This window comes from Puma concolor, chromosome A1, assembly GCF_028749965.1.
Source record: "Puma concolor isolate L17-30 chromosome A1, mPumCon1.1.hap2, whole genome shotgun sequence".
Lineage (NCBI taxonomy): Eukaryota > Metazoa > Chordata > Mammalia > Carnivora > Felidae > Puma > Puma concolor.
Window position 1 is genome coordinate 126385082 of NC_141667.1, and position 24427 is coordinate 126409508.

The following is a 24427-nucleotide window of genomic DNA, read 5'->3' on the forward strand; positions in this document are numbered from 1 at the left end:
CGTTGAAAAAAAAAATTAAAAAAAAAATTTGTTGCAAGTTCTATGAGGCTTCTTGTTTTACATTTTCTGGGTTACTAACTTGCACCTCAGGCAAGCAGGAGACAACCGAATTGTGGTCATTTGTATTTTTACAGAAAACCAGACTTCTTTTTGCAGGTGTGGCTTTACCCGCCATCCAGGGGTACAAAAGCAGAACATTGCGTTTTACTCAATGGAAGATGCCAAAGCCTTTATTTAACACAGTAAAGCAAATAAGAGATTGGCTGAATATTCACACCTTTGCGAGCTCGTGGGAGCTGCAGGGTCGGTCTGGGTGGCTATGCGAGAAGTACCGACTCCCTAGACTCAGAGGGCGCCTCATTCTTTATGCCTCCTTGCAGCTCTGCCTTTGAAACTGGTTTAGTGTAGCAAACTCTCTGTGAACATGTAGCCTATTAACTTTCATATTCCCCGATGGTTTCAGCACCAGAGGCATATATGTTCTCTCTCGAGTCTGGGGCATGTCCTTAAGTGAAGAGGAAGGGTGGCGGGCGGGCAGGGTTCCGGATCTGACCCCCAAAGCTGGGAATGGGAACGTTGAGTCACTGCTTCGGTCTGCTTGGCGGTTTTCTGTTAAGGTCTCCGTGCTCCTCACCTGGATAAGGGCACCTGGGTTTTTCTAGTCCTCTGCAGGAAGGCATGGCCCCCTCTGCAGAGACCAGGAGAAACGTGGGTCTTCCAGTTTTTTCTTCTATGTTCTTTCCAACCTCCCCAAACTGAGGACCCCAAATACCTCCCTCAGGCCCGCGCCCGGCTTCTCGCACCCTAACTCAGGGGCCCAAGTTTGGGGCGGGAGGAGGTTAACTCCAGAGCACGCAGACTCCCGGGCTGTGGCCAGAAGCTTTGGGGAACCCCCAATACAGGCGCGCTCGCCCGGCCTCTGTAAGCAGGCCCGCCCCGCCCCGCCCCCTCCCACGCACGTCACGTCCGGTCCATCCCCCGCCCGCCCTCCGCCCTCCGCTCTCCTCCCGCTCGCCGTTAGGGAGGGTCTGCGCCTCAGCCACTGCTTCAGTCACCGCTCCTGCCCCCTCTTCCACGTCTTCGCCGCCGCCACCGCCGGGGGCATCCGGGGGTCGCTTACCGGGCTGGCCCCGCGCCGCAGCCGTCGCTTCAGCGTCCCGCCAGCGGCCGCCACAGGAGGAGGCTCGCCGGCCGCGGAGCCACCCGGGGACTCAGTTCTCGCTCTATTGCCGTCGCCGCAGGTCCTGGAGAAGCGGCCGCGGCCGGGGGACGGGGCGTCGCGGTTCCAACGGTAGGTGAACGGACGGGTACCATTATCTGCGCATGCGCGGGTCGCCCAGGGCCGCGGCCCTCCCCCCTCTGCGCCCCCCAGCGCATAGTACCACCCGCGCGGTGCTCAAGGGCGTTGCTTGTTGGGGTGCCCAGGCTGGGAGAGGTGCCCTGAAGATGGGCTAGTACGTAGAGCGGGCCCCCTTTCTGCTCGAGCTTGAAGAGATGAAGCCTTGCCCGGGCTGCTTGCGGGGGGGTGGGGGGGGTGTGGCAGTCTTCGATTTTTCAGTCGCTGCAATGCGCGTGAGCGGGTGTGCCTTCCTACCTCCTAGCTCCCCTAAACTCCAAGGCACAGCAACCTACGCGTTTGCTAGCCTCCCCTGTGCACCAGACTGCGCCACTTCCCTGCCACTTCCTTGATGCTGTTCTGTGAAGTCAATGCAAAGAAAAAAAAAGTGTGGTTTAATCTGGGCTAAACTACCCCCCCTCCCTTTTTAAGATCACGTGAGATGAGTGGTTGCTGACTTCCTTAAATCGCTCAGAGAATATAGCCAAAATTGGGCTGTTGGTACACTGGGGACTTGACTAGAATGCACTCTGAGTATGCAGACCAGAGGGGGTACAGCGTTAAGTTTCATATGGGGCGACTGGTTTCCGAGATAAGGTTATATAGGAAATTGAATCTGTTGGCACACTTGAGAAATTAGTAAACTTTTATTTGTAATCAATTAAAAATCAAACTGACTTTTAGAACGGTCGTTGCAGAATTTCATTAGGTTCCGCATTGTGCCTTCTAATCATTGAGAGTAGTACCTCAAGTTGGGCGTTTACCTTCCTTTCAAGGAGCTGATAATCTAAAAATGATAACCCGATCCACAATAATGTACACTGTGGACATTAAATGACTGAAATACACTTACCTTTAAAGGCAGACATTAAATGGTAGTTTGAATTAATGACTTTCTGGGTTAATGTAAGGCTAGGTCTTCAATTTTGCTTTTTGCAAGTATAGTAGTGGTACTTGTTGGCCTGGGTTTCTCACAGGTACTGTGCATTTATTTATTACTTGTTGATGAAATTGAATGGTCACTATTTGTATGTCCATTACGAGCCCCTTCTTTATTAATCTATGCTGCCTTTAAAATTAGGGCAGTATTTTCTCCAGTTGTGTCACCAGGTAGGGATTTTTGACACAGTGTGCTTAAATCCTTAGGTGTAGAAAGGCATATCACAGTGTCACAAAATTCTTCACTAAGTAAATTTTACAGTGTGTTTTTTATTAGAATGTGATTGTTTTTAGGACAGAAAATGACTGAAATGAATGCATTATGACTTGTCAATTTTCCCTCACCAGTACAATGACAGCTTCTTTTATTATCACTTATGGATAGCCTCCATCTGCATGGCTTCCTCTTCATTTTACACTAACTTTAATATTGGGGAATATAATAGTATAAATTACTGTAGCTATACTTGGGGGAAAATTGTAAATATACATAACAATTTATGATTTTAACCATTTTTTAAGTGTACAACTTATGGCATTAAGTATATTTACAATGTTGTGCCACCATTACCGCTGTGTATTTTGAGAACTTTTTTTTATTATCCCCGATAGCAACTCTGTAGACAGTAATTCCCCATTTTCTCCCCTGCCCAGCCCTTGGTAACCTTTATTCTATATTCTGTTTCTGTAAGTTTGCCTGTTCTAGGTAGCTCATGTAGGTGAAATCACATAGCATTTGTCCTTTTGTGTTTGGCTTATTTTATGTAGCATGTTTTCAAGTTTCATCTATGTTATAGCTTGTATCAGAATTTACTTCCTTTTTAAGGCTGAATTCCATTGTATGTGTATAGAACATTTTATTTATCTGTCGATGGACATTTGGATTGTTTCTACCTGTTAAAAAAACCCAAAATTCAATTGAGTAAATTTTAACAGTCTTACGGGTTTTATTCATGAATCAGGCAGCATCCCATCTAGCAGACTGAAAGGAGCTCTGAGGAGCTGTGCAAAATGGAAGGCTTTTAAAGCCAAAGGAGGCAGGACAAGGAAGTTCTAGCAAAGAGTGGGTTGTTTCAGGCAGTTTACCATACTTTGGTAGGCAGCCTGAGTCTATCAGGCACATTACCTCACTAGCGCTGACCAGGAAATTCCAGACCGACTAGTTAAGATTACATTCTTGGGGAAGCAGTTAGGTGGGTAGGTAGATACTATCTCTTGGTTTGGTGATGTAGGCTTAGCCCAGGTGACTCAGTTTTGGACCTGTTATCTTTTTTTTTTTTTTTTTTTACGTAGGCTCCATGCCCAATGTGAGGCTTGAACTCACGATCTCAAGATCAAGAGTCCTATGTTCTACTGACTGAGCTAGACAGGCACCCCCTGTTGTCTCTTTTTTAATACTTGTATTAACTTTTGTGAATAATGCTACTGTGAATATTGGTGTACAAGTGTTTGTTTGAGTCCCTGCTTTTGATTCTTTTGGGTAGGTACCTAGCAGTGGACTTGCTGGGTTATGTGGTAATTCTACGTTTAACTTTTTGGAGAAACATACAAACTGTTTTCCAGGGCTGCTGCACCATTTTTCATTCCTGTTAGCCATGTACAACCGTTAAGTTTTCTCCACATCCTCTCCAGTAGTTGTTACTTTCCTGTTTGTTTGTTTGTTTGTTTGTTTGATAATTGCCCTCTTAATAGGAGTGAGCTGATATTTCACTGTGTTTTTGAGCTGTGCTTTGTGTTGTGAGCTGTGTTTTTGATTTTTATTTTCTCAAGAGATAAAGATGTTAAGCATCTTTTCATTTATATATCTTCTTTAGATAAATGTCTTCACATCCTCTGGTCATTTTTGAATTTTTTTGTTTTGTTTATGTTTTTACTTTTATTTTTTATTTATTTTTCTTTTGAGACAGCATGAGCAGGGGAGGGGCAGAGGGAGAGAGAGAATCCCAAGCAGGCTCCACACTGTTAACACAGAGCCTGACACTGAACGGTGAGGTCATGACCTGAGCCAAAATCCAGATGCTTAACTGACTGATCCACTCACCTGCCCTGAAAAAAAAATATATATATTTTTTAATTTGAGAGAGAGAGTGTGCCAGCTCCAGGAAGAGGCAGAAGGAGAGAGAAAATCTTAAGCAGGCTCCATGCTCAGTGTGGAACCCGACACGGTTTGGTCCCACAACCCTGGGATCATGACCTGAGCTGAAATCAAGAGTCGGACATTCGACTGACTGAGCCACCTAGGCACCCCGGAAATTTCTGTTTTATACACGGATAAACAGCGGAGGGACTGATTATATCTGAAAAATATTTCCATTTATATGTTAGATCACCATATTTTTTATTTTCAAATTTTTATTTAAATTCTAGGTAGTTAATGTATAGTGTGATTTTGGTTTCTGGAGTAGAATTTAGTGATTCATCACTTACATAAAGCAACCAGTGCTCATCATAAGAAGTGCTCTCCATAGTAGCCATCCCCCATTTAGTCCATCCCCCAACCACCTCCATCAATCCTGTTTGTTCTCTCTCTTTTTTCCCCTTCCCATAAGTTTATTTGTTTTTTTTCTTTAAATTCCATATATGAGTGAAATCATGGTATTTGTCATTCTTTTATTTATTTTGCTTAGCATAATACACTCTAGCTCCATCAACATCATTGCAAATGGCAAGATTTCATTCTTTTTGATGGCTGAGTAGTGTTCCATCGTATGTGTATGCCACATCTTCTTTACCATTCATCAGTTGATGGACATTAGGGTTCTTGCCATAGTTTAGCTATTGTTGATAATGCTGCTGTAAACATTGAGGTGCATGTACCCCTTTGGATCTATTTTATTTTTGATGTTTATTTTAGAGAGCACACGTGAGCAAGTAGGGGAGGGGCAGAGAGAGAAGGAGACCAAGGATCCAAAGCGGGCTGTGCACTGACAGTAGAGAGCCTGATGTGGGGCTCCAGCTCATGAACTGTGACATCATGACCTGAGGTGAAGTCAGATGCTTAACCTACTGAGCCACCTAGGCTCCCCTTGAATCTGTCTTTTTGTATTCTTTGTAGGGTAATTGCTGGATCATAGGGTGGTTCTATTTTTAATTTTGGGGGAACCTCCATACCATTTATCAAGGTGGCTGCACCTGTTTGCATTTCCATTAACAGTGTAAGAGGGTTCCCCTTTCTCCCCATCCTTGCCAAGATCTCTTGTTTCCTGTGTTACTTTTTGCCATTCTGACAAGTTTGAGGTGGTATCTCATTGTAGTTTTATTATCTATTTCCCTGATGGTGAGTGATGTTGAGCATTTTTTCATGTGTCCATCAGCCATCTGAATCTGAATGTCTTCTTTGGAAAAATGTCTGTTCTTGTCCGTTCATGTTTCTTAACTGCATTATTTGTTTTTTGGGTGTTGAGTTTTGATAAGTCCTTATAGATTTTGGGTATTAACCCTTTATCAGCTATGTCATTTGCAAATATCTTCTTCTGGTCCATAGGCTGCCTTTTAGTTTTGTTGATTGTTTTCTTCCCTGTGCAGAAGCTTTTTATCTTGAAGTCCCAATAGTTCAGTTTTGCTTTTGTTTCCCTTGCCTCTGGCTACGTGTCTAATAAGATATATTTAGAACTCAACCAGTTGTATGTCAGTACCAAGAACTTTTTCCCATCACTTTGATATTACAAAAGTATATCCATTAAATGAATGCTGTCTTCCCCAAGAAAGATTACTTCTCCTAAACTTCCCTTTATTTTGTTAAGTGTTTTACTAAAATGGCTAGGGGCAGAGGAGGGTATTAGTTGACAGGGAAAAGGAATTGTAGTATGTACACATAAACTTGACCTGTATGAGTCACTGTTCCCCAAGTCGGACAGTAGGCTAATAGGTGAGTAGGTTCAGTTTGAGAGCCTTATAGAAGACATGACTGAAGGATATTTGAAATGGAATGTAAAAAGGTAAATTTACCATCAAATCATGTGGTACATTGAATGCATACTAGTAGTAATGGGATTACAGGAGTAACTCATTATCAGATTGACTTATTCTTTCACAGATATTTATCTTCTTCTAAATGCCAGAGTTAACAAGCAGTCACTTGGTGATGGTTGCATAACTTGGTAAATTTATTAGATAGACATCATTGTGTACTTGAAAAGAGTGAATTCTATGGTATGTAAATTATACCTTAATAAAGCTGTTTTTTTAAAAAAACAACCTACCAGCAGACTTGAAGGAGCTTATACTCTCTTGGAAGAAATAGACATTAAACACAGAAAGGAGTGTATAATAAAACTTGTGATGAATGCTTTGGAGCCAAGGAATGATATGTCTTGAGACAGTTTCACAGGGAGAGATCATTAGATGAGTGGGTTGGAGAAAGCCCCTCCAAGAATGGGAGTTGAGTGAGAGCTGAAGATGAGTAGGATGAAGGGGGGGAGAATATTTTAGGTGGATGAACCAGAATGTGTAAAAAGTCTTAGCTTGAGGAAAATGCACTGGGTTGATTAGATAACTTAATGAAATTTACTGGATTATGCTAGAGGAAAATACTTCAGTCTTTTCTGTCAGGTTATTAGCTAGCTCTAGTATGTTTTCTTTTCCTAATGTATATGATGTATGATAATTCTTATGTCTTTGATTTTTAAACAATTTTCAGAGAGATGTCTGTTGAGTTTATCATTGCCCTTTTTAGGAATAGAAAAACAGAAAATGTTGAGCTTTTTACTTGTTCTTAAGATATTTATTTTTGCTTTTGTTTATCAAGCTGCTGTTCCATACATTTGGAGAAAAAAGTAAAAACTGAAAACTAAAAAAATTTGTTTTTAGTGCTGTAGTTGATATTTAATGTTATGTTAATTTCAGGTGTATATCACAGTGACTCAGCAATTCTATACATTATTCAGTGCTCACCACCTTGTGTGGTCACCATTTGTCACAGTGTTATTACAGTATCATTGATATATTTTCTGTGCTTTATTTTTCATCTCTGTGACTTATTTTATAACTAGAAGTTTATACCTCTTAATCCCCTTCACCTATATTGCCCATCCCTGGCAGAGTTGCCCCTTACAGCCGCCAGTTCTCTGTAATTATGAGTCTGTCATTGTTTATTCTAGAACTATATGAATGTAAGTTAAATCATATGGTATTTGTCTTTCTCTGACTTCTTTCTTTTAGCATAATATCCTGTGGGTCCATCCATGTTGTGGCAAATGGCAAGATCATGTTCTTTTTTTTTTATGGCTGAGTAAATTTTTTTTTTTTTCCTTTTTTTTCAATGTTTTTTTTTATTTTTATTTTTGGGACAGAGAGAGACAGAGCATGAACGGGGGAGGGGCAGAGAGAGAGGGAGACACAGAATCGGAAACAGGCTCCAGGCTCCGAGCCATCAGCCCAGAGCCCGACGCGGGGCTCGAACTCACGGACCGCGAGATCGTGACCTGGCTGAAGTCGGACGCCCAACCGACTGCGCCACCCAGGCGCCCCAATTTTTTTTTTTTTTAATGTCTAAGCAATACTCCATCGTGTGTGTATATGTGTGTTTATACCACATCTTTATCCATTCCTGGGATACTTGAGTTGTTTTCATATCTGTTCAGATATGTTCAGGATCCTGTTCAGATCCTGTTTCATATCTGTCCTGTTTCAGGTCTGTCCTGTTGTAAATAATGTGGCACTAAACATAGGGGTGCACATATATTTTTGAATTAGTGTTTTCATTTTCTTTGGTTCAGTGTCCAGTAGTGTGAAAACCACTCGTTGTTTTACATAGTAGCTGCTTAATTGTTGGGGGAGGAAGTGGGGGATGGAGGTTGGTGGGACAGGAACTTTGTGGTCCGCATTTGGAAAAAAACCACTAGTCACAGTGAATTTAAAATTTGGAAAGGCAGGGGCTTGTGGCTGACTCAGTAGAGCATGTGACTCTTCATCTTGGGACTTCAAACTTTGAACCCCATGTTGGGTGCAGAGATGACTTTAAAAAAATAATTTATTATTTTTATTTTTTTAAAGCTTATTTATTTTTGAGAGAGAGAGAGAGAGCAAGCGAGTAGGGGAGGGGCAGAGAGAGGGAGGAGAGAGATAATCTCAAGCAGGCTCTGTGCCCTTAGCTTGGAGCCTTGTCACAGGGCTCGAACTCACTAATTGTGAGATCACGACCTGAGGAGAAACTAGAAGTCAGACGCTCAATTGACTGAGCCACCCAGTCACCCCAAAAGTAAAATCTTTAAAAAAAAACCAAAAACTTGGAAAGGGAAAGAAACCAAAATTTATTATTTATTTACTTTTTTTTAATTTTTAAATTTATTTGAGAGAGAGCGAGAGAGAGAGAGCACGTGCGCACATGCTCGAGTGGGGAAGGGGCAGAGTGAGAGAGAGGGAATTCTAAGGAAGCTCCGTGTTCAGCATGGAGCCCACTCGGGGCTCTATCCCATGACTCTGGGATCATGATGTGAGCTGTAATCAAGAGTCAGACACTCAACTGACAAAGCCTCTAGGGACGCCAGAAGAAACTCAAATTTCGAATCAGATGAGAGAATTTTTATATGAAAAGCATGTACAAAGTACTCAAGTTTTTTGTAAATTACTTTCTGTATGTCTTCATACATTTCGGTGAAATTTTAAACAAAATTTTCAGTGATGATTGTGGTCATTGTTTCCTGAAAGCATCCACTTAAAAGGTAACAGTCTTAAGGGGCACCTGGGTTAACTCAGTCATTTATTAAGTGTCCGACTTGGGCTCAGGTCATGATGTCACAGCTCGTGGGTTTGAGCCTGATGTCAGGCTCTGTGCTGACAGCTCAGAGCCTGGATCCTGCTTTGGATTCTGTGTGTGTGTCTGTCTCTCCCTGTCTCTCTCTCTCTCTCTGCCCCTCCCCTGCTTGTGCTCTCTCAAAAATAAACACACAAAAAAAGCAGTCTTAGGTTTCTAGTCATTAGTTCAGTGACTTTGAACCAGTTTCTTCAGCTTTCTGAGATTTTTTGTTTGTTTCTTCTGAGAGAGGGAATGATGATCTGTCTGCTTTTCTCAAGATTTTGAATTTGAGGATTCATTTGGATAGTGAACTGGAAAGTACACCAGAAATGATAGCATCTGTTCAAGATATTGGAGTTCTGCTTTTGTTTGGTGTTTACAACTGGGAAAACAAAGATGAAGTCATATCTTTTGCTCTCAAATTTTACAATCTAGTGAGGAAGACACATAAAAAATAAGTTTATTAAGTGTTTTTTTGGTCATGTGGTAGTTTTATTCCCCCCGCCAGAGCAGTTTTTACACAAGTTTGTGCAAAAAGAGAAATGTTCTGATTTCAAGGGACCCATTTTGTTAAAACACGTTGTGGAATTGCCTATAATACCCCGTACATGAAAAAAAATGAAGCGTTATAGTTTTGTGTTAATGTGCAATAAGAAACGATAAGCTAGTCTTCTTTAAACCTTGCTCATTAGTTTGGTAGGTGCTACGTGTGCATGTTTTCAGTAGAAAAGAGGTTAAAGGTTACTAGAAGGGAGGAGTCTTGAGTCAAAAGTTATCAAAATTGAGATTATGTGCACATATTTAACTGGCTAGAATATGTGGTTGCTGTTATGCGTGTATGCTTTCTCAGATATTTTGTGTCACCTTTTATTTTTTAATATGTATTTTTGAGGGGGGGAGGGGCAGAGAGAGAGGGAGACACAATGTGAAGCAGGCTCCTGGCTCTGAGCTGTCAGCCCAGAACCCGACTTGGGGCTTAAACTTGTGAACTGTAAGTTCTTACCCTGAGCCAGCATTGGACGTTTATCCAACTGAGCCACCCAGGCGCCCGGTCACCTTTTAAATTGTAGTGCTGTTTTAAAAAAAGGGCCACTCTTTGTGCTGATACTTAGTGTGAAGAGTTAATTTAACTCATAAGCAGGATTAGACATCCCTGTACCACACTTTGCTGTTTCTCATGCATTGATGTTGAACAATGTAGAACTCTAGTTCTCACTTACAGATAGCTCAAGAGGTTATCCTTTGGGGAAGTTTTTTCACCTAATCTTTGAGATTAACTCCAGGTACCTTGTGGTCTCCTTGGCTTTTTGAATCAGAATTGTGGTGGCTTTCCAAGTAAATGTGAAAGTAGTCTTTTGCCTTTTTAATAGTGCTTGTTTTATTTTTATTTAAAATAAATTATTTTTGAGACTGTGTTCATGCACAAGCAGGGAAGGGACAGAAGAAAAGGAGACAGAGAATCCCAAGTAGCCTTTGTGCTGTCACTGGCTTGACACTTGTCACTTGACACTTGTCACTGTGCCTGACCCTGGGCTTGAACTGACAAACTGTGAGATCATGACCTGAGTGGAAATCAAGAGTTGGGACGCTTAACTGACTGAGCCACCCAGGTGCCCCTATATTTTAATCTTATTTTATTTTTAAAGTAATCTCTGCTCCCAGTGTGGGGCTCGAACTTACAACCCCGAGATCAGGAGTCACATGCTCTACTGACTGAACCAGCCAGGCACCCCCAATAATGCTCATTTTAATGTTCTGGTTTGTTAAGACTTAATTAACTTTCATTAGAAAGTGCAGTTAGATCCAGCAGCGTATTTTAGCATTACGATTTACAAATTTTGAAGTTAGTAGCTGAGTGACTTGAGGCTCACAGTGCTTTCAGCTTTTATCTATGTAAAAGGGTAATAGTGTCTGCTTCATAGCATTATTCTAGGTATGAGAAATAACTTGTAAAGTGCTTTAGATACTCCATAAGTAATAGTTGGTTTCCCTTCTTGATTTGGTTATCTTTGGTTGTTGTTATTGTGGAAAATAGATATGACAGCCATTTTTGATATTTTCTTAGTTTTTAATCACTTAAGGAGATGTTCCTTCTTGCTAATTTTGAATAGACAGTATTGTTTATGTCTTTATGCAACATATATTTGAAAAACTACATTCTGTGTCAGTCTTTGGGTGAGGCCTTTAGTGTTACAAAGATGAAATGACAGGCTTCCTACCTTCACTCATCCTATTGAAGAGATATACTTTTAAATTTTATGGGACAGTTGCTAAAAAGGGTACACTAGCAGCAAAGGAGAACTGTCTGCTTCAGAAAATCAGGCAGGGTTTGAGAGGAAATGGGAGTTGGACTCAAAGAACAGAAGTTTGGTGAACAAGGTGGTGGTTGGTTATGGTATTGTTAGGACTCTAAGCACAGAAAATGATATGTGCAAAGCCTGAGAGGTATGGACTGTGAACTTCAAGTAAATTTAAGTATTGCTGGATAGTAGAGTGAGGTGGAAGAGTGGCAGGAAGGGAGATTTTACTGGTAGTTGAAGTACTTGTATGTAGGTTATGCAGTGGAGTTTAGGGTTTAACTTGTATGCCAGAGGTTCTTAAATCTTTCTATGCGTTATAATCACCGGAAGAGTTTATTAAACATACAGAGGCCCAGACCATGCTCTCAAGGATGCTGGATTGGGGTTGTGGCTTTGCACTGTGTGTATTGAGCAAGCCCCTCCCTCTCTGAGATGATGTGAGAGAAACAGTGCTATAGGTCACTTGGTCTCAGAAGTGAGGTACTGGCGCTTTTTTTTTTTTAATGTAAGTATGGCTGACATATAATCCTGTATTAGTTCCAGGTGTTCAATATAGTGATTTGACATTTATATACATTATGAACTGCTCGCAGCAGTAAGTATAGTTACCGTCTGTCACCAAAAAGTTATTACATTATTATTGATTGTATTCCCTGTTGTGTACTTGTCATCTCTGATTTTATAACTGGAATTTTGTGCCTCTTAATTCCATTAAACGATTTTGCTCATCTCCCCACCTTACTACCCTCTGGCAACTACTAGTTTATTCTATGTATTTATGAGCCTGTTTCTGGCTTTTGTTTGTTTGCTTGTTTTTAAATTCCACATGCAAGTGAAATTGTGTGGTACTTCAAAAAAAATTTTTTTTGTAATGTTTATTTTTGAGAGGAAGAAAGACAGAGTGTGAATGGGGGAGGGGCAGAGAGAGAGGGAGACACAGAATCTGAAGCAGGCTCCAGGTTCTGAACTGTCAGCACAGAGCCCAACGCGGCGGGGCCTGAACTCACAAACGTGAGATCATGGCCTGAGCTGAAGTCAGACGCTCAACTGACTGAGCCACCCAGCTGCCGCGAATTGTGTGGTACTTGTCTTTTTCTCTGACTTAAATCACTTAGTTTAATATCTTCTAGGTCCATCTGTGCTGTTGCAAATGGCAATATCATCTTTTTCATGGCTGAGTAATATTTCATTATAGATACCGCATATTTTTTATCCATCCATTCATAAATGTGCAGTTAGGTTGCTTCCATATCTTGGTACTGTGTATAGTGCTGCAGTAAGCATTGGAGTACATGTATTTTTTGGGAATAATGTTTTCATTTTCTCATAAGTGAGATTACTGGATTGTATGGTATTTCTGTTTTTAATTTTTTGAGGAACCTCCATGCTGTTTCCCATATTGATTGTGCCACTGTACTTTCCTACCAGCAGTGCAAGAGGGTTCCCTTTAAACACTTGACAACACTTGTTACTTCTTTTTGATAACTTACCATTTTGACAAGTGTGAGATGGTATCTCATTGTGGTTTTGATTTACATTTCACTGATTAGAGCGATGCTACCTGACATCTTTTCATGTCTGTTGGCCATCAATATGCCTTCTTTAGAAAAATGGCTATTCAGGTCTTCTGCCCATTTTTTAATCGGTTTGATTTTTGGTTGAGTTATGAGATCCTTGCACTTTGGATGGGCAAGATGACCTATTAAAGTTGTGTGTGTGTGTGTGTGTGTGTGTGTGTGTGTGTGTGTGTGTCAGTAGTAGTAAAATTTATGTTTTTGTATATCTTTTAATCTTAAAAGTTATTTTTCTATATGAGGATTATGCATATAACATACTTGTATATTTTTTACTACTCTACTTTAGTAATATGCATACAATATAAAAATGAGGAGTGGATCCATAATTTTTTTCCTGATCAAAAAATTTGGAGTCCAGGGGGCACCTGGATGGTTCATTCGGTTAAGCGTCTGACTCTTGATGTTGGCTCAGGTCACAGTCTCACTTTTTTGTGGGTTCGAGCCCCAAATTGGGCTCTGTGTTGACAGTGTGGAGCCTGCTTAGGATACTCTCTCTCCCTCTCTTTCTCTCAAAAATAAGTAAACATTTAAAAAATTTGGAGGCCAGGATTTCAGGTAGTTGAAGACAATTGAGGAATTTTGTGCAGGTTGTGGGGGATTTGAGTTAGATTTTAATTTTGAGGAGATTAGTGAGGGCAGTAGGTGAGAGGACTTAGTCACAGGGGATTTCATCTCCCTCTGGCTTTATTACTTTGATTTGAATAGCTTGAAATCATGGTTGGAGGTGATAAAATAATTGACTTTGGCCATGAAACCCTTTTGAGAGTTTCTCAAAATGATCCAGGATGTTTACCAATAGCTTATCTCTAAAGCAGTTTTTGCCTAAATAAGAGAGGAATAATGAGCTGTTTCAAGGAAAAATAGTTTACATTTAGTGGGTCTTAGTCTTTGAAATACATGTGCTATATCTAGTATCACAATTTGGCAACTGTAGTCTTACAAAATGACTTGATTCCATTGTTCATTGTAGTTTTGTAGAATCACCAGGGAGGATTGTACCCTCAAGTAGTATGTTAAAGTGCACTCAGATGAGCAAGTCCTCAGGCATAGGAATAAAAATTGTTACAAGAAGTACTTCATGCTCTTTTTTTCTGTCTTATTTTTTTTTTAAAGTTTATTTATTTATTTTGAGAGACAGCACAAGGTGGGGGAGGAACAGAGAGAGGGAGAAAGAGAATCCCAAGTAGGCTGTGCATTGTTAGTGCAGAGCCTGAGGTGGGGCGCCTTCTCAGAAAACTGAGATCGTGACCTGAGCTGAAATCAAGAGTTGGATGCTTAACTGACTGAGCCACCCAGGTGCCCCTTTTTCTGTTTTCTAGGGTAAAGAAGTTGCTAAACTTTTGGGTATTACAGCTCTCTCTCTCTCTCTCTTTTTAAGTTTATTTATTTATTTTGAGAGAGAAAACTGAGAAGGGGCAGAGAGAGAGAGAGAGAGAGAGAGAATCAGAAGCAGGCCCCTTACTACCAGTGCAGGGCCCTTGTGGGACTTGAACTCATGAACTGTGAGATCATTACCTGAGCTGAAATCCAGAGTCAGACGCTTAACCATCTGAGCCACCCAGGCACCCAGTATTATAGCTCTCTAATTAAAAAAAAATTTCTAGTCTTGAATTCTGTTTTGTTTTATTTTATTTTTTATTTTTTTTTCTTTTTAATCTTTGATATAACAATTTTATTTCCAGGAATTTGGTTTGAGGAAATAAGGATAAGTACAAAGATTTGGCTAGAATTATGTTCATCATAGTGTTGTTTAATTTAAAATAGTAAAAGATGATAACCTATATATAATAGTGATTGGGTTACATAAACCACTGTTCATACATAAGATCAATTGCTACATGGTCACTAAAATGTTCCATGAAACCAATACCACCAGGTACTGACAAGGATGTAGAACCAGAGGAACACTTACATGCAGATGGTGAGACTACAAATTGGCAAAACCACTTTGGAAAAAAAATATGGAATGCTTCATGAATTTGCGTGTCATCCTTGCACAGGGGCCATGCTAATAATCTTCTCTGTATCATCCCAATTTTAGTGTATGTGCTGCCGAAGCGAGCACTTGAATTCTGTTTTATACTATAATAAATTACTTATGGCATGGTCAGTGAATTTAGTAATAGATTTAATTGACTTGATGTTTTTCCTGATCAAAATAGCATCTGTGAACATATGACTGATAGCTTTATGTGCTTTTGAGACGTGAGGCTTTTCAGCCTTTCTGTTTGTTCGGTGTACTGTTAAAGATTTCAGGCATATTAATACCTTGCTAGTTTTCAGACCAGGAAGGAACCACTGATTTAGCATATTGGGAACCTTCATAGTACCATCTTTGTTCAGTTTGAATGAAAGAGGTGCCTTTTCCTTTGCTTTGTGAACTGTTTAGAGCTTGCTAATGTGAAAAGCTGAATGTATGGAGCAGGGGTACATTTATTTGGTTCATTGACTTAGACTCTGTAATTGTCTACAGACTCAAATCTCTGTTCCCCAAGTTTACTATCTTTATTGAGGTCCAGTTCCCTGTTGGCTTTTTTCTCTTTGTAAACTAGTGATAGGGATTTTTTTTTTTTTTTTCTTTTTGGCATTAGCAATTATTGAGGTAGCTCTTTCAAATTTTTCTGTGTGAATTGTATCCTGTTTTGTCAAAACCATTTGGGGCAAAAGTGGGGTTTTTTGTTCCTTTCTATTCATTTTGAAGGTAGAAGTTTTTCCACATGAAAATGACAGTTTATCTTGGCGGATGCCACTTTTAACCACAGGTTGCTTATTTGCAAAATGATAAAACTTTATTTGTAGTATTACAGTGTTTTTTAAAATTGTTTGCTTTGACAAGACTTAGTCTTCACTTGAGCTTTAATTTTTTTTATGCTATACAGAAAACTTAGTAATTTCTAAATGTGCTGGATAGCATACCTGGGGCTAAGTAGGGTAGGTTCTTGAAATGTGGCTAAAAGAGATATTTTATTTTTCTTTTTGTATGGAGAAGTATATTTTAAAAATGTCACACTCTATAATGAAAATAGTTTGGTATTAACTTATTAAAGTGCTGTTATGTCTTTGTATGGTTTCTTTTTTAATTTTTTTGTTTTCATTGAAATGTAATTTTATGTGATAACATTTTATATACAATAACATTCACCCATTTAAATGTCCAGTTCAGTAAGTTTGACATGTGTATTAAGCATGTAACTACCACTACCACAGTCATGACTTAGAACATTTACATTACCCCAGAAAGTTCTCAGTGTTTTTTGGTTTTCTCATCACTGAAATGGATATAATGAAAGTATCTGCATCCATAGGATTGTTGTAAGAATAAATGAATTAGTACATTTAAAGCCCTTAAAATAGTTCCTGAGTTATTATAAGAGCTCAGTTAATACTCTCTGTTGTTATTTGTCCATAGTATTTTTTTTTCAGGAGTAGAATGTAGTGATTCATCACTTACATATAACACCCACTGGTCATTCCAGTAAGTGCCATTCTTAATGCCCATGACCCATTTAGCCTATCCCCCCACCCAACACCCCTCCAGCAGCCCTCAGTTTGTTCTCTGTATTTTAGAGTCTCTTAAGGTTTGCCTCCTTCTGTTTTTATCTTATTTTTCCTTCCCTTCCCCTATGTTCATCTGTTTTTCCTTTTTTTAAATTTTTTTTAATGTTTATTATTTTTGAGAGAGAGAGAGAGAGAGAGACAGACAGTGCGAGTGGGGCAGGGGCAGAGAGAGAGAGGGAGACACAGAATCTGAAGTAGGCTCCAGGCTCTGAGCTGTCAGCACAGAACAGAGCCTGATGTGGGTCCCAAACTTGGGAACTACGAGATCAGAACCTGATCCCAAGTTGGACTCTTAACCAACTGAGCCACCCAGGCACACCCCATCATCTGTTTTGTTTCTTAAATTCCGCATATGGGTGAAATCATTTATTTATTTTTCTCTGACTGACTTATTTAGCAGAATACATTGTAGTTCCATCCACGTTGTTGTAATATCTGTAGTGTTGATGTTGGTATTCTACCTTTTTTATTTTATTTTATTTTTTAACGTTTTTTTATTTTTGAGAGAGAGAGAGACAGAGACAGAGTGTGAGTGGGGGAGTGGCAGAGAGAGAGGGAGACACAGAATCTGAAGCAGCTTCAGGCTCTGGGCTGTCAGCACAGAGCTTGATGCGGGGCTCGAACCGACAAACTGTGAGATCATGACTTGAGCCGAAGTTGGACGCTTAAGTGACTGAGCCACTCAGGAGCTCTGGTGTTCTTTTTTAAAAGCCCCTCCTTACTAATTTTATTAGGTATTTAAAACTTAAGAGATTCTTTGCTGTCTGTTCCTATTATGTATATGTATATGTAAATGGACCTGAATGGAATGCAGAAATAGCTTGAGTAGCAGAACTCAAGTTGATAGCTGCTCTATGAAGGTACATGTTCCTGAATGTACCTATCACCCACTTTTATTGAAAATTGGTATTGTGTTATTTTTATAACTGTGTCTCATGATACAGAATTCAAAATGATTTCTTATTTGTTGTCAGTATCACTATTCTAGGCAACTGTCATTTGTATTTAAAATGATTTTGCTGTTTTAGGTATGCTGGCTGGCTAAGTCCATAGAGCATTGACTCTTGATTGAGTTCCAGTCCCACATTCAGGAGTATATTGTACTTTAAAAAAAAAATCTTAAAATGAAAAAGATTCTTAAAATGTTTTTGCTGATTTGATTTATAATAAAATTATACTTCTGGAAATCTTTGGTTATTTTGAAAGTCTACACATTGTATTCCCTTGTGTCAAGCCTTTTATTGATTAAATGCTTTTGTATTTTATGGATTCTGTCTGCTAAGACATTTCATCAGATCTCTTTGGGACATTTTTCTATGGTGTCTGATGCTATTTTCTTTGAGAATTGGAATTTGTAGTTTAAATTAAAAAATTTAATGTTTATTTATTTTAGAGTAAGAGACTGAGTGCAGGGTGCAGGCTGGGGAGGGGCAGAGTGAGAGGGAGACACAGAATCTGAAGCAGGCTCCAGGCTCTGAGCTGTCAGCACAGAGCCCAACATGTGGGGCTTGAACTCTTGAACTGCGAGACCATGACCTGAGCCAAAGTCAGACCCACAACTGACTGAGCCACCCAGGCTCCCCTGGAATTTGTAGTTTAGATATCACATCAATTTTCTAGAGGTTCTGTGACAAATTACTATAAACAGGGTAACTCTAAAACAACATATTTTTTTTTTCTCCCAGATCTGGAGGCCAAAAGGCTAAAATGAGGGTGTAGGCAGGCCCTCTGAAGGTTCTAGGGAGGAATCATCCATTGTCTCTTCTAGCTTTTGATGACTCCTGGTGTTTCTTGTCTTGTGACCGCAGAACTCCCAATTTCTTCCTGTTTCTTCACACAGCCTTCTTCCCCTCACTGTGTGTCTATCTGTCCTGTCTTCTGCTTATAAAGACACCAGTCATTGGATTTAGGACTCACCCTAAATCCAGGGTAATTTCATTTTGAGATCCTCAATTAATTACATACGCAAAGACCCTATTTCCAAATAAGTTCACATTCTGAGGTTCTGGGTAGACATGAGATTTTTGGGGAATGCTGTTGAACCCACTACGGATAGGAAGGGAATATTCACATGATTTAAACTCTGAGAAGTGGTGGGGAACAGGATTAAATAATGTCAAAAACTACTTCACAGTTTGCAGAAATGTTATTTTGGGCTACTCTCCACTCTAAATGCTTTTGCAGTGTGTTGGTTCCTGGTTTCATTAAGACACAGAAACACTGAGTACCCATCTTAGTGATAACATAGAACTTGCTTCTGACAAGACTCTTCTAATGAGTGTTTTATTGTACCTCAGGCAAGTCCTGTTTTTCTTTATGACTTGAAGGTATTAACCTGAAATCTGACTTTTAATGTGAGTTTATTAAACATTTTATCCCTGAAGTTAACCTCTCTAAAAGGTCTTCTATAACTTAACTTTGAAGTTGTTTTTCAGATGAATACGCTACATGTTTTAGCAGGCATTGCAGGATGTTTGGGAAGTAATCATCTACTAAAGATTTGTTGTGGGAATGTGGTTTTCCTTCCCCTCCATTTTTAATGTTCCTCTTGGAGGTATATGTTACTAATAAGACATTTTTGAAAATCACAGTGAATGATAATACTGTTCTGCTGACCTGAGTGCTCTCTCTCTTTTTTAAAAAATTTATTTATTTATTAAGTAGGGTCTGTGCCCACCCAATGTGGGGATCAAACTCATGACCCTGAAATTAATTAAGAGTTGCATGCTCCATGGACTGAGCCAGCCAGGTGGCCCTGACTTGGACTCTTTTGAGCAGAGTGCTGCAGTGTAGTTTGCTGCTGAACTTACTAATTTTTAAATAGATTGTTAGAATTCCCAGAGGGTGATGAAACAATTGATAAATGAGACCAAATATTAAATGCATTGCCAAACAGATTTCCTCTCTCCAGCCTGTTTGCTGGTTTTTTAACATTTAATGTGAAGAGAGAAAACTGGTTCTCTCTCTGCTACCTGATGTATTATCTCAGTTAAACTTAACAGCTATGTAGGTATTACTTTTACATAAGGAAATCTAAGATTAGAGACATGGAGACATGGAAGTTTTTCAGGGTCACATCTATAGGATGGTGTAGTTAATATTTTGAATGTCAGCCTTTCTGGTTCTGTTAACTGCTCTTTTCCAACATACGCTGTTATCTCTCCAAACCAGAAAGGTCAGACAACTACATTCTTGCTAACAAAATATTTGCTGTGTACAAAAAAAAAAAAAAAAAAAAAAAGAATAAAGTACATGAGTGCTGTTCTGAGCTTAGAATCTTGTCTTCAGTTCTTTGAGCTAAAAATGCTTCTGTGTTTTATTCTGAGTATAAGGGGACACAATGGACGTGGGTGGGGTGTGTGTATATGTGCTCAAATGCAAGATCCATTGAGGAAAATGGATTATTTGGATGGTGTAATCTCTGAAGATCTGTACTGTTAAAGATTCTCCTTTGCAGTTTTCTTTTGTTTTTAGCAAAAAGATTCTTGTCCAGGTTAGCCATCATAATTTGAAACCTTGTGCAAGATTTTTGCCTCTAACTAGGTCACAGGCAAATTTTCAGGCAGAAGAATGGTTTAAAGTGTAGGTATCCTCCTAAAAGGACTTCAGTGTTTATTCTAGTCACTTCTCACAGTTAAAGTTGGTTTGGGAAATAAAAAGAATTTTTTTTTTTTCTTCTAGATTAACTGCTGAAGTACTGATCGAGTTCTGCGTTTCTTCAATGAGGAACTACAGGCTGATCTTCTGCCATAATCTCAAACAGCCATAAATGACAAAAGAATGCTTGCTCAGTGAGGGTAGCTGGTACAGAAGCCATTTTTTAAACTTAGGTGTTTAAGTACTCAAGGTAAGTTTTCAAAACGGTATTCCCATGCTGTATAAATACACAGAAATTTGGGGGTTTATCTCCTGTTGCTGCTATTTGGTTATTAACTTGAGGTTTGGTAGTTATTAGCTGGCACCAGATATGTTGAAGAATGGATCTTCTTTGTCTGAAGTTGTATACATTTATGGCATTTTGTGGCGCCTAAGTTAACCTCTGTTGTTTCTGTAAGTTGAATAGATTGTGTCCCAGTCACATTGTGATACTCTCTTGATCTACTGGGTACAGCTATTATGTAATGTGTATAGAAGTTGTTTTTGCAAACTTAAGAATATTGAGTAGTTTTATTTATTTTTTTGCTCTCTTGTGTGAGAAAGGAATTGTTTCTTTGGGGTTATGAAAAAAAAACACAGTTGGTGTCATTTTGTTCATTATCAACTTTTGAAAAAAGTTTTTCTTTCTTTTGAAAATACTTACTGCCCACATAAAGTAATAAATGTTTTATTTTAGAAAACAATTTTTCTTGGGATTACTTGTTCTCTGATGCTTCATCTATTAGAAACATTGTTTTCTCTCACTGCTTTACTGATCAGAGTTACTACAAAGTTAAGACAAATAACTTATTTCTTCTGAACTAGACTGGCTGTGGAAATTTTTCTTTGAAATAATTAATGAAACAGCAAGTTTGATGAAAGAACATTCTCGTTTGAAAGTTGATGTCTAGAACTGAAAATTTTCCTTCATTTATAAAAACATTATGGCTGCTCTGTCATGTAGAAATAAAAACTGGTTAATCTTGTTCTTACTAGCCTATCATTTATAAAAAGTTATTTTTAAACCATCAATTTATAAAAAGTGATTCTCTCCTGTTTTGGATGCTAACAAATTAAGGGGTTTGACGGGGTTCATGTAGCACAGTCCAGAAATGATTGGGTTTGGTTTTTCACCTGTGTCAATAAGCCTGCTCAGTAAAGGCCTTGTTGGAGCCATGTTTGCTCCTTAATTTGTCTTTGGGACATTAATGTCCTTTGCTAAGTTTAATGACAAATTTGCCATTATTTGATAAATACACGAACACTAAAGGCAGTATTCAAAACTAACTATATTTAATGGAGAAAATGTTTGGGTGATTATATTGAACTTTATTTGTAGAATGTTCTGTGGGCCTGAAAGCTAGAACATATGTAATGATGAAAACACATTCTGGTATAAAGCATTTTTCTGTAATTATTTTAGTCATATTGTCACCTGTTGATTGTTAGTCTTTATTTATTTATTTATTTATTTATTTATTTATTTATTATCTTTCATTTGGCAGAAAAGACAGCTTTGATTTCTGGCTGCAAAAAAGATATGAGGAAGAGCTCCTCCCCTTCCTTGAGTAACTGCAACTCTGTTCTTGCTAACAAAATATTTGGAATTCCACTTGATGAGCTGCAGCAGGGAGGACATCCAGACAATGAGGTTCCGTTCATAGTCCGCCACGTTGTGGACTATATCGAGGAACATGGTATACATTTCCTTACCTTTAGGGCTAGCCTTTGTTTTAATAAACCCAACTTACACATTTGACCTTGGATTTCTTTCTTTCCTTCCTTCCTTCTTTCCTTCCTTCCTTCCTTTTCCAGTATGAAAAGTCCAAAATTTAGTAAGGAAAAATGTTAATTTCTTATTTAAAGTCATACACTTAGAAATGCCCAGCATAGAGCATTTTTTAGTGGGGTGGTGATAGTAATATTTTTAATGGGCCGGGGGTGGATAAAATAGATTATCCCTTAGGACAGAGATAGTATGTTTTTAGGTGTGTTATTTGAAGGTGTTCAGCCCAACCGGAGAGCCAAGAAGGGCTTTGAGAAGTATGAATATTTTAAATTGATTGGAAAATGAATATATATGGCCAAGTACTTGAAGTTAAATCTTATTTAATTTTTGCCTTGAACTAATGTAGGAGGTCTGGAGCAGCAAGGACTTTTTCAAGTCAATGGAAATGCTGAGACAGTGGAGTGGCTTCGACAGAGATACGACAGCGGAGAAGAGGTGGATTTGGTTAAGGAAGCAGATGTTCCCTCAGCTATTAGTCTTCTTAGATTTTTCCTTCAAGAACTTCCTGAACCTGTTATTCCTGGCAGTTTGCATATTCACTTGATGCAGCTTTCTCAAGGTAGTATAATTTGATTCTTACTAATCAATCATTTGCCATTAATTTCAGGATATTTTTACCTTATAGAAATCTTGACATGTAGACAGTAATTATAGTAGTTCAGATATCAATTTCTTATGTTCCCATTTGGGAACATACATTCTTTGTATCTATATGGTCTAGTCAAGGGAATGGCAACTTTTTAGATAACGTGTAGTACTATTTACTTTTTATGATTAGTCTTAGGAAGCTTAAGATACAGGGTGAGAAGGAGGAGGAGGAAGGGCAGGAGAAAAGAACAAGGAATAAGAGGGTTGGGAAAGAAGAAAAATATATATGAAGTGATATTGTGTGGCATAACATCCACTAATAGTGCCATTCCTTAGTGGTGATGTTAATACTGGATGTTTGTCCCTGGTTTGATAGAACTTGCTAGCAAAAACCAGAAGACAACTTTGATTCCAGGTTTGGAATATACTTAAAGCTTGTTCTTGGACTTCTGCCTGGAGGAAATAAAATACCAAATTGAATATCAGGATTCCAAGCCAAATAAAAAAGCATTGATATGTATTTGTTGGGTTAGGTTTTTGGTGGTGACTAATAGTAGGGCTTAGCTGGAATGGAATAAGAAGGAAAAATAGACATAGAGGTAGGTAGAAAGGTAAGAAGAACCAAGCAGTGAGGAAATAATTCTGTTCCTAGAGCCAAATGGTATTCAGTGTATGTAATGGAGTGACGTGTTTCATTATATGGGAAAGTTTATAAAGTTGGTGTATAATATTACACATTTCTTGAAATTTAAAATTATGTTTTGGCTTTTCTTTGTATTGTGGAATCTCTTTAATTTTTTGAATTGGGTCTTCTAGAGAAATTCATTGGTGTTAAGACATAACTGTTTAATGCCTATCGCTGTCATAGCTGGATGTTTTATAATGTGTTTGTATTCTTAAGCCATCTGTAGTCAGAGAAGGAAGATTTTCTTTTGAGTGTTTTTATCCATCTTTAAAAAATTGTTTAAACACCTTTGAGCCTAAATTAGTGAGTACCTCTGATTTATGTCTGAAGGTCACTACTTTAATTCTCTTATTTTAATGTGCCACCTGGATCAAAAAACAGATTTCAAAATACATTGTCCTTAACGTCCCATTTTTTCAAAGGGTAACTTTATTCCCCCCGCCCAAATACTACTGTTTTGTTTTGAATTTCTGAATCCATTTCTTTGATTTTTTTTTTTTTGTAGGAATATTTTCAAATATTTATATTGAGTCACCTAATTGGCATTTTGCATCCATTAAATACGTAATGAAACTGATGTGTTAAAAGAGTTTTGAGTCCTTTTTATGACTCTAGAGCCATTTTTTTGTTTTTAAAGTAACAGGGTTCTCTATTCAGTGTATTAGTTGAATGGCAGACAAGTCTTTATTTTTTAATAAGTTTATTTTGAGAGAGAGAGAGAGAGAGAGAGAGAGAGAGAGAGAGCATGAGTAGGGGAGGGGCAGAGAGAGAGGAAGAGAGAGAATCCCAAGCAGGCTCCACACTGCTAGCCTAGAACTTGATGTGGGCCTTCAACCCATGAACTGTGAAATCATGAGCTGAGCTGAAACCAAGAGTTGGAGGCTTAACCGACTGAGCCATGCAGGCACCTCGCAGACACATCTCTTAAAGATGGAACCTTAAGTTCCAGCTATCAGAAAAGTTATAAATGAGTAACTGGAATAAGATTTAATGGTAATAAAGTCATTGACTTTCACTGAGACTGTCAGAAGCTATTTTATCACTAGGATTATCATTTTGATTGAGTCATTTAAAATGATGACAGCATTGTGCACTATGTTATTCACAGGATTACAGTATGCATCTTACTAATTACTGCATTGACATTTGCTTGTGAATGAATTTAAAGTATACAAATTTGCTGTGGCCCGTATGTTTTTAATTGTTCTAACATGAGAAATCCATCATGCTCCATTCTCCACTTATGTGACCATTAGCATGTGTATTTATGCATACACATACCC

General features: G+C 38.7%; 1 protein-coding gene, 1 non-coding gene and 1 pseudogene across 15 annotated transcripts in view; 1 reads left to right on the top strand and 2 right to left on the bottom strand.

The window, feature by feature from the left end:
• Window positions 1–214: 214 nt before the first annotated feature.
• Window positions 215–8865, bottom strand: LOC147584442 (uncharacterized; annotated as a pseudogene). Its single transcript, XR_015254618.1, has 4 exons — window positions 8845–8865; window positions 1532–1628; window positions 1121–1500; window positions 215–634 (listed from the first exon to the last, which is right to left on the bottom strand). The product of XR_015254618.1 is annotated as an uncharacterized LOC147584442 (transcript).
• The window catches only part of FAM13B (family with sequence similarity 13 member B), an 88762-nt gene continuing 65486 nt past the window's right edge, over window positions 1152–24427 (top strand). For 12 of the 13 annotated variants that reach the window (XM_086703190.1, XM_086703213.1, XM_086703241.1 and 9 more), the window contains exons 1-4: window positions 1152–1291; window positions 20128–20292; window positions 21586–21779; window positions 22218–22430. In XM_086703190.1, coding sequence (XP_086559316.1) covers window positions 21623–21779; window positions 22218–22430 — 370 coding nt within the window. In that variant the 5' untranslated portion in view covers window positions 1152–1291; window positions 20128–20292; window positions 21586–21622. Of the gene's footprint in view, window positions 1292–20127; window positions 20294–21585; window positions 21780–22217; window positions 22431–24427 lie in introns of all 13 variants that reach the window. The other variant, XM_086703171.1, reaches the window with a different exon arrangement.
• On the bottom strand, window positions 14844–14953 carry LOC112861768 (U6 spliceosomal RNA). The gene has a single exon (XR_003223669.1). It is a non-coding gene; the product is annotated as a U6 spliceosomal RNA (small nuclear RNA).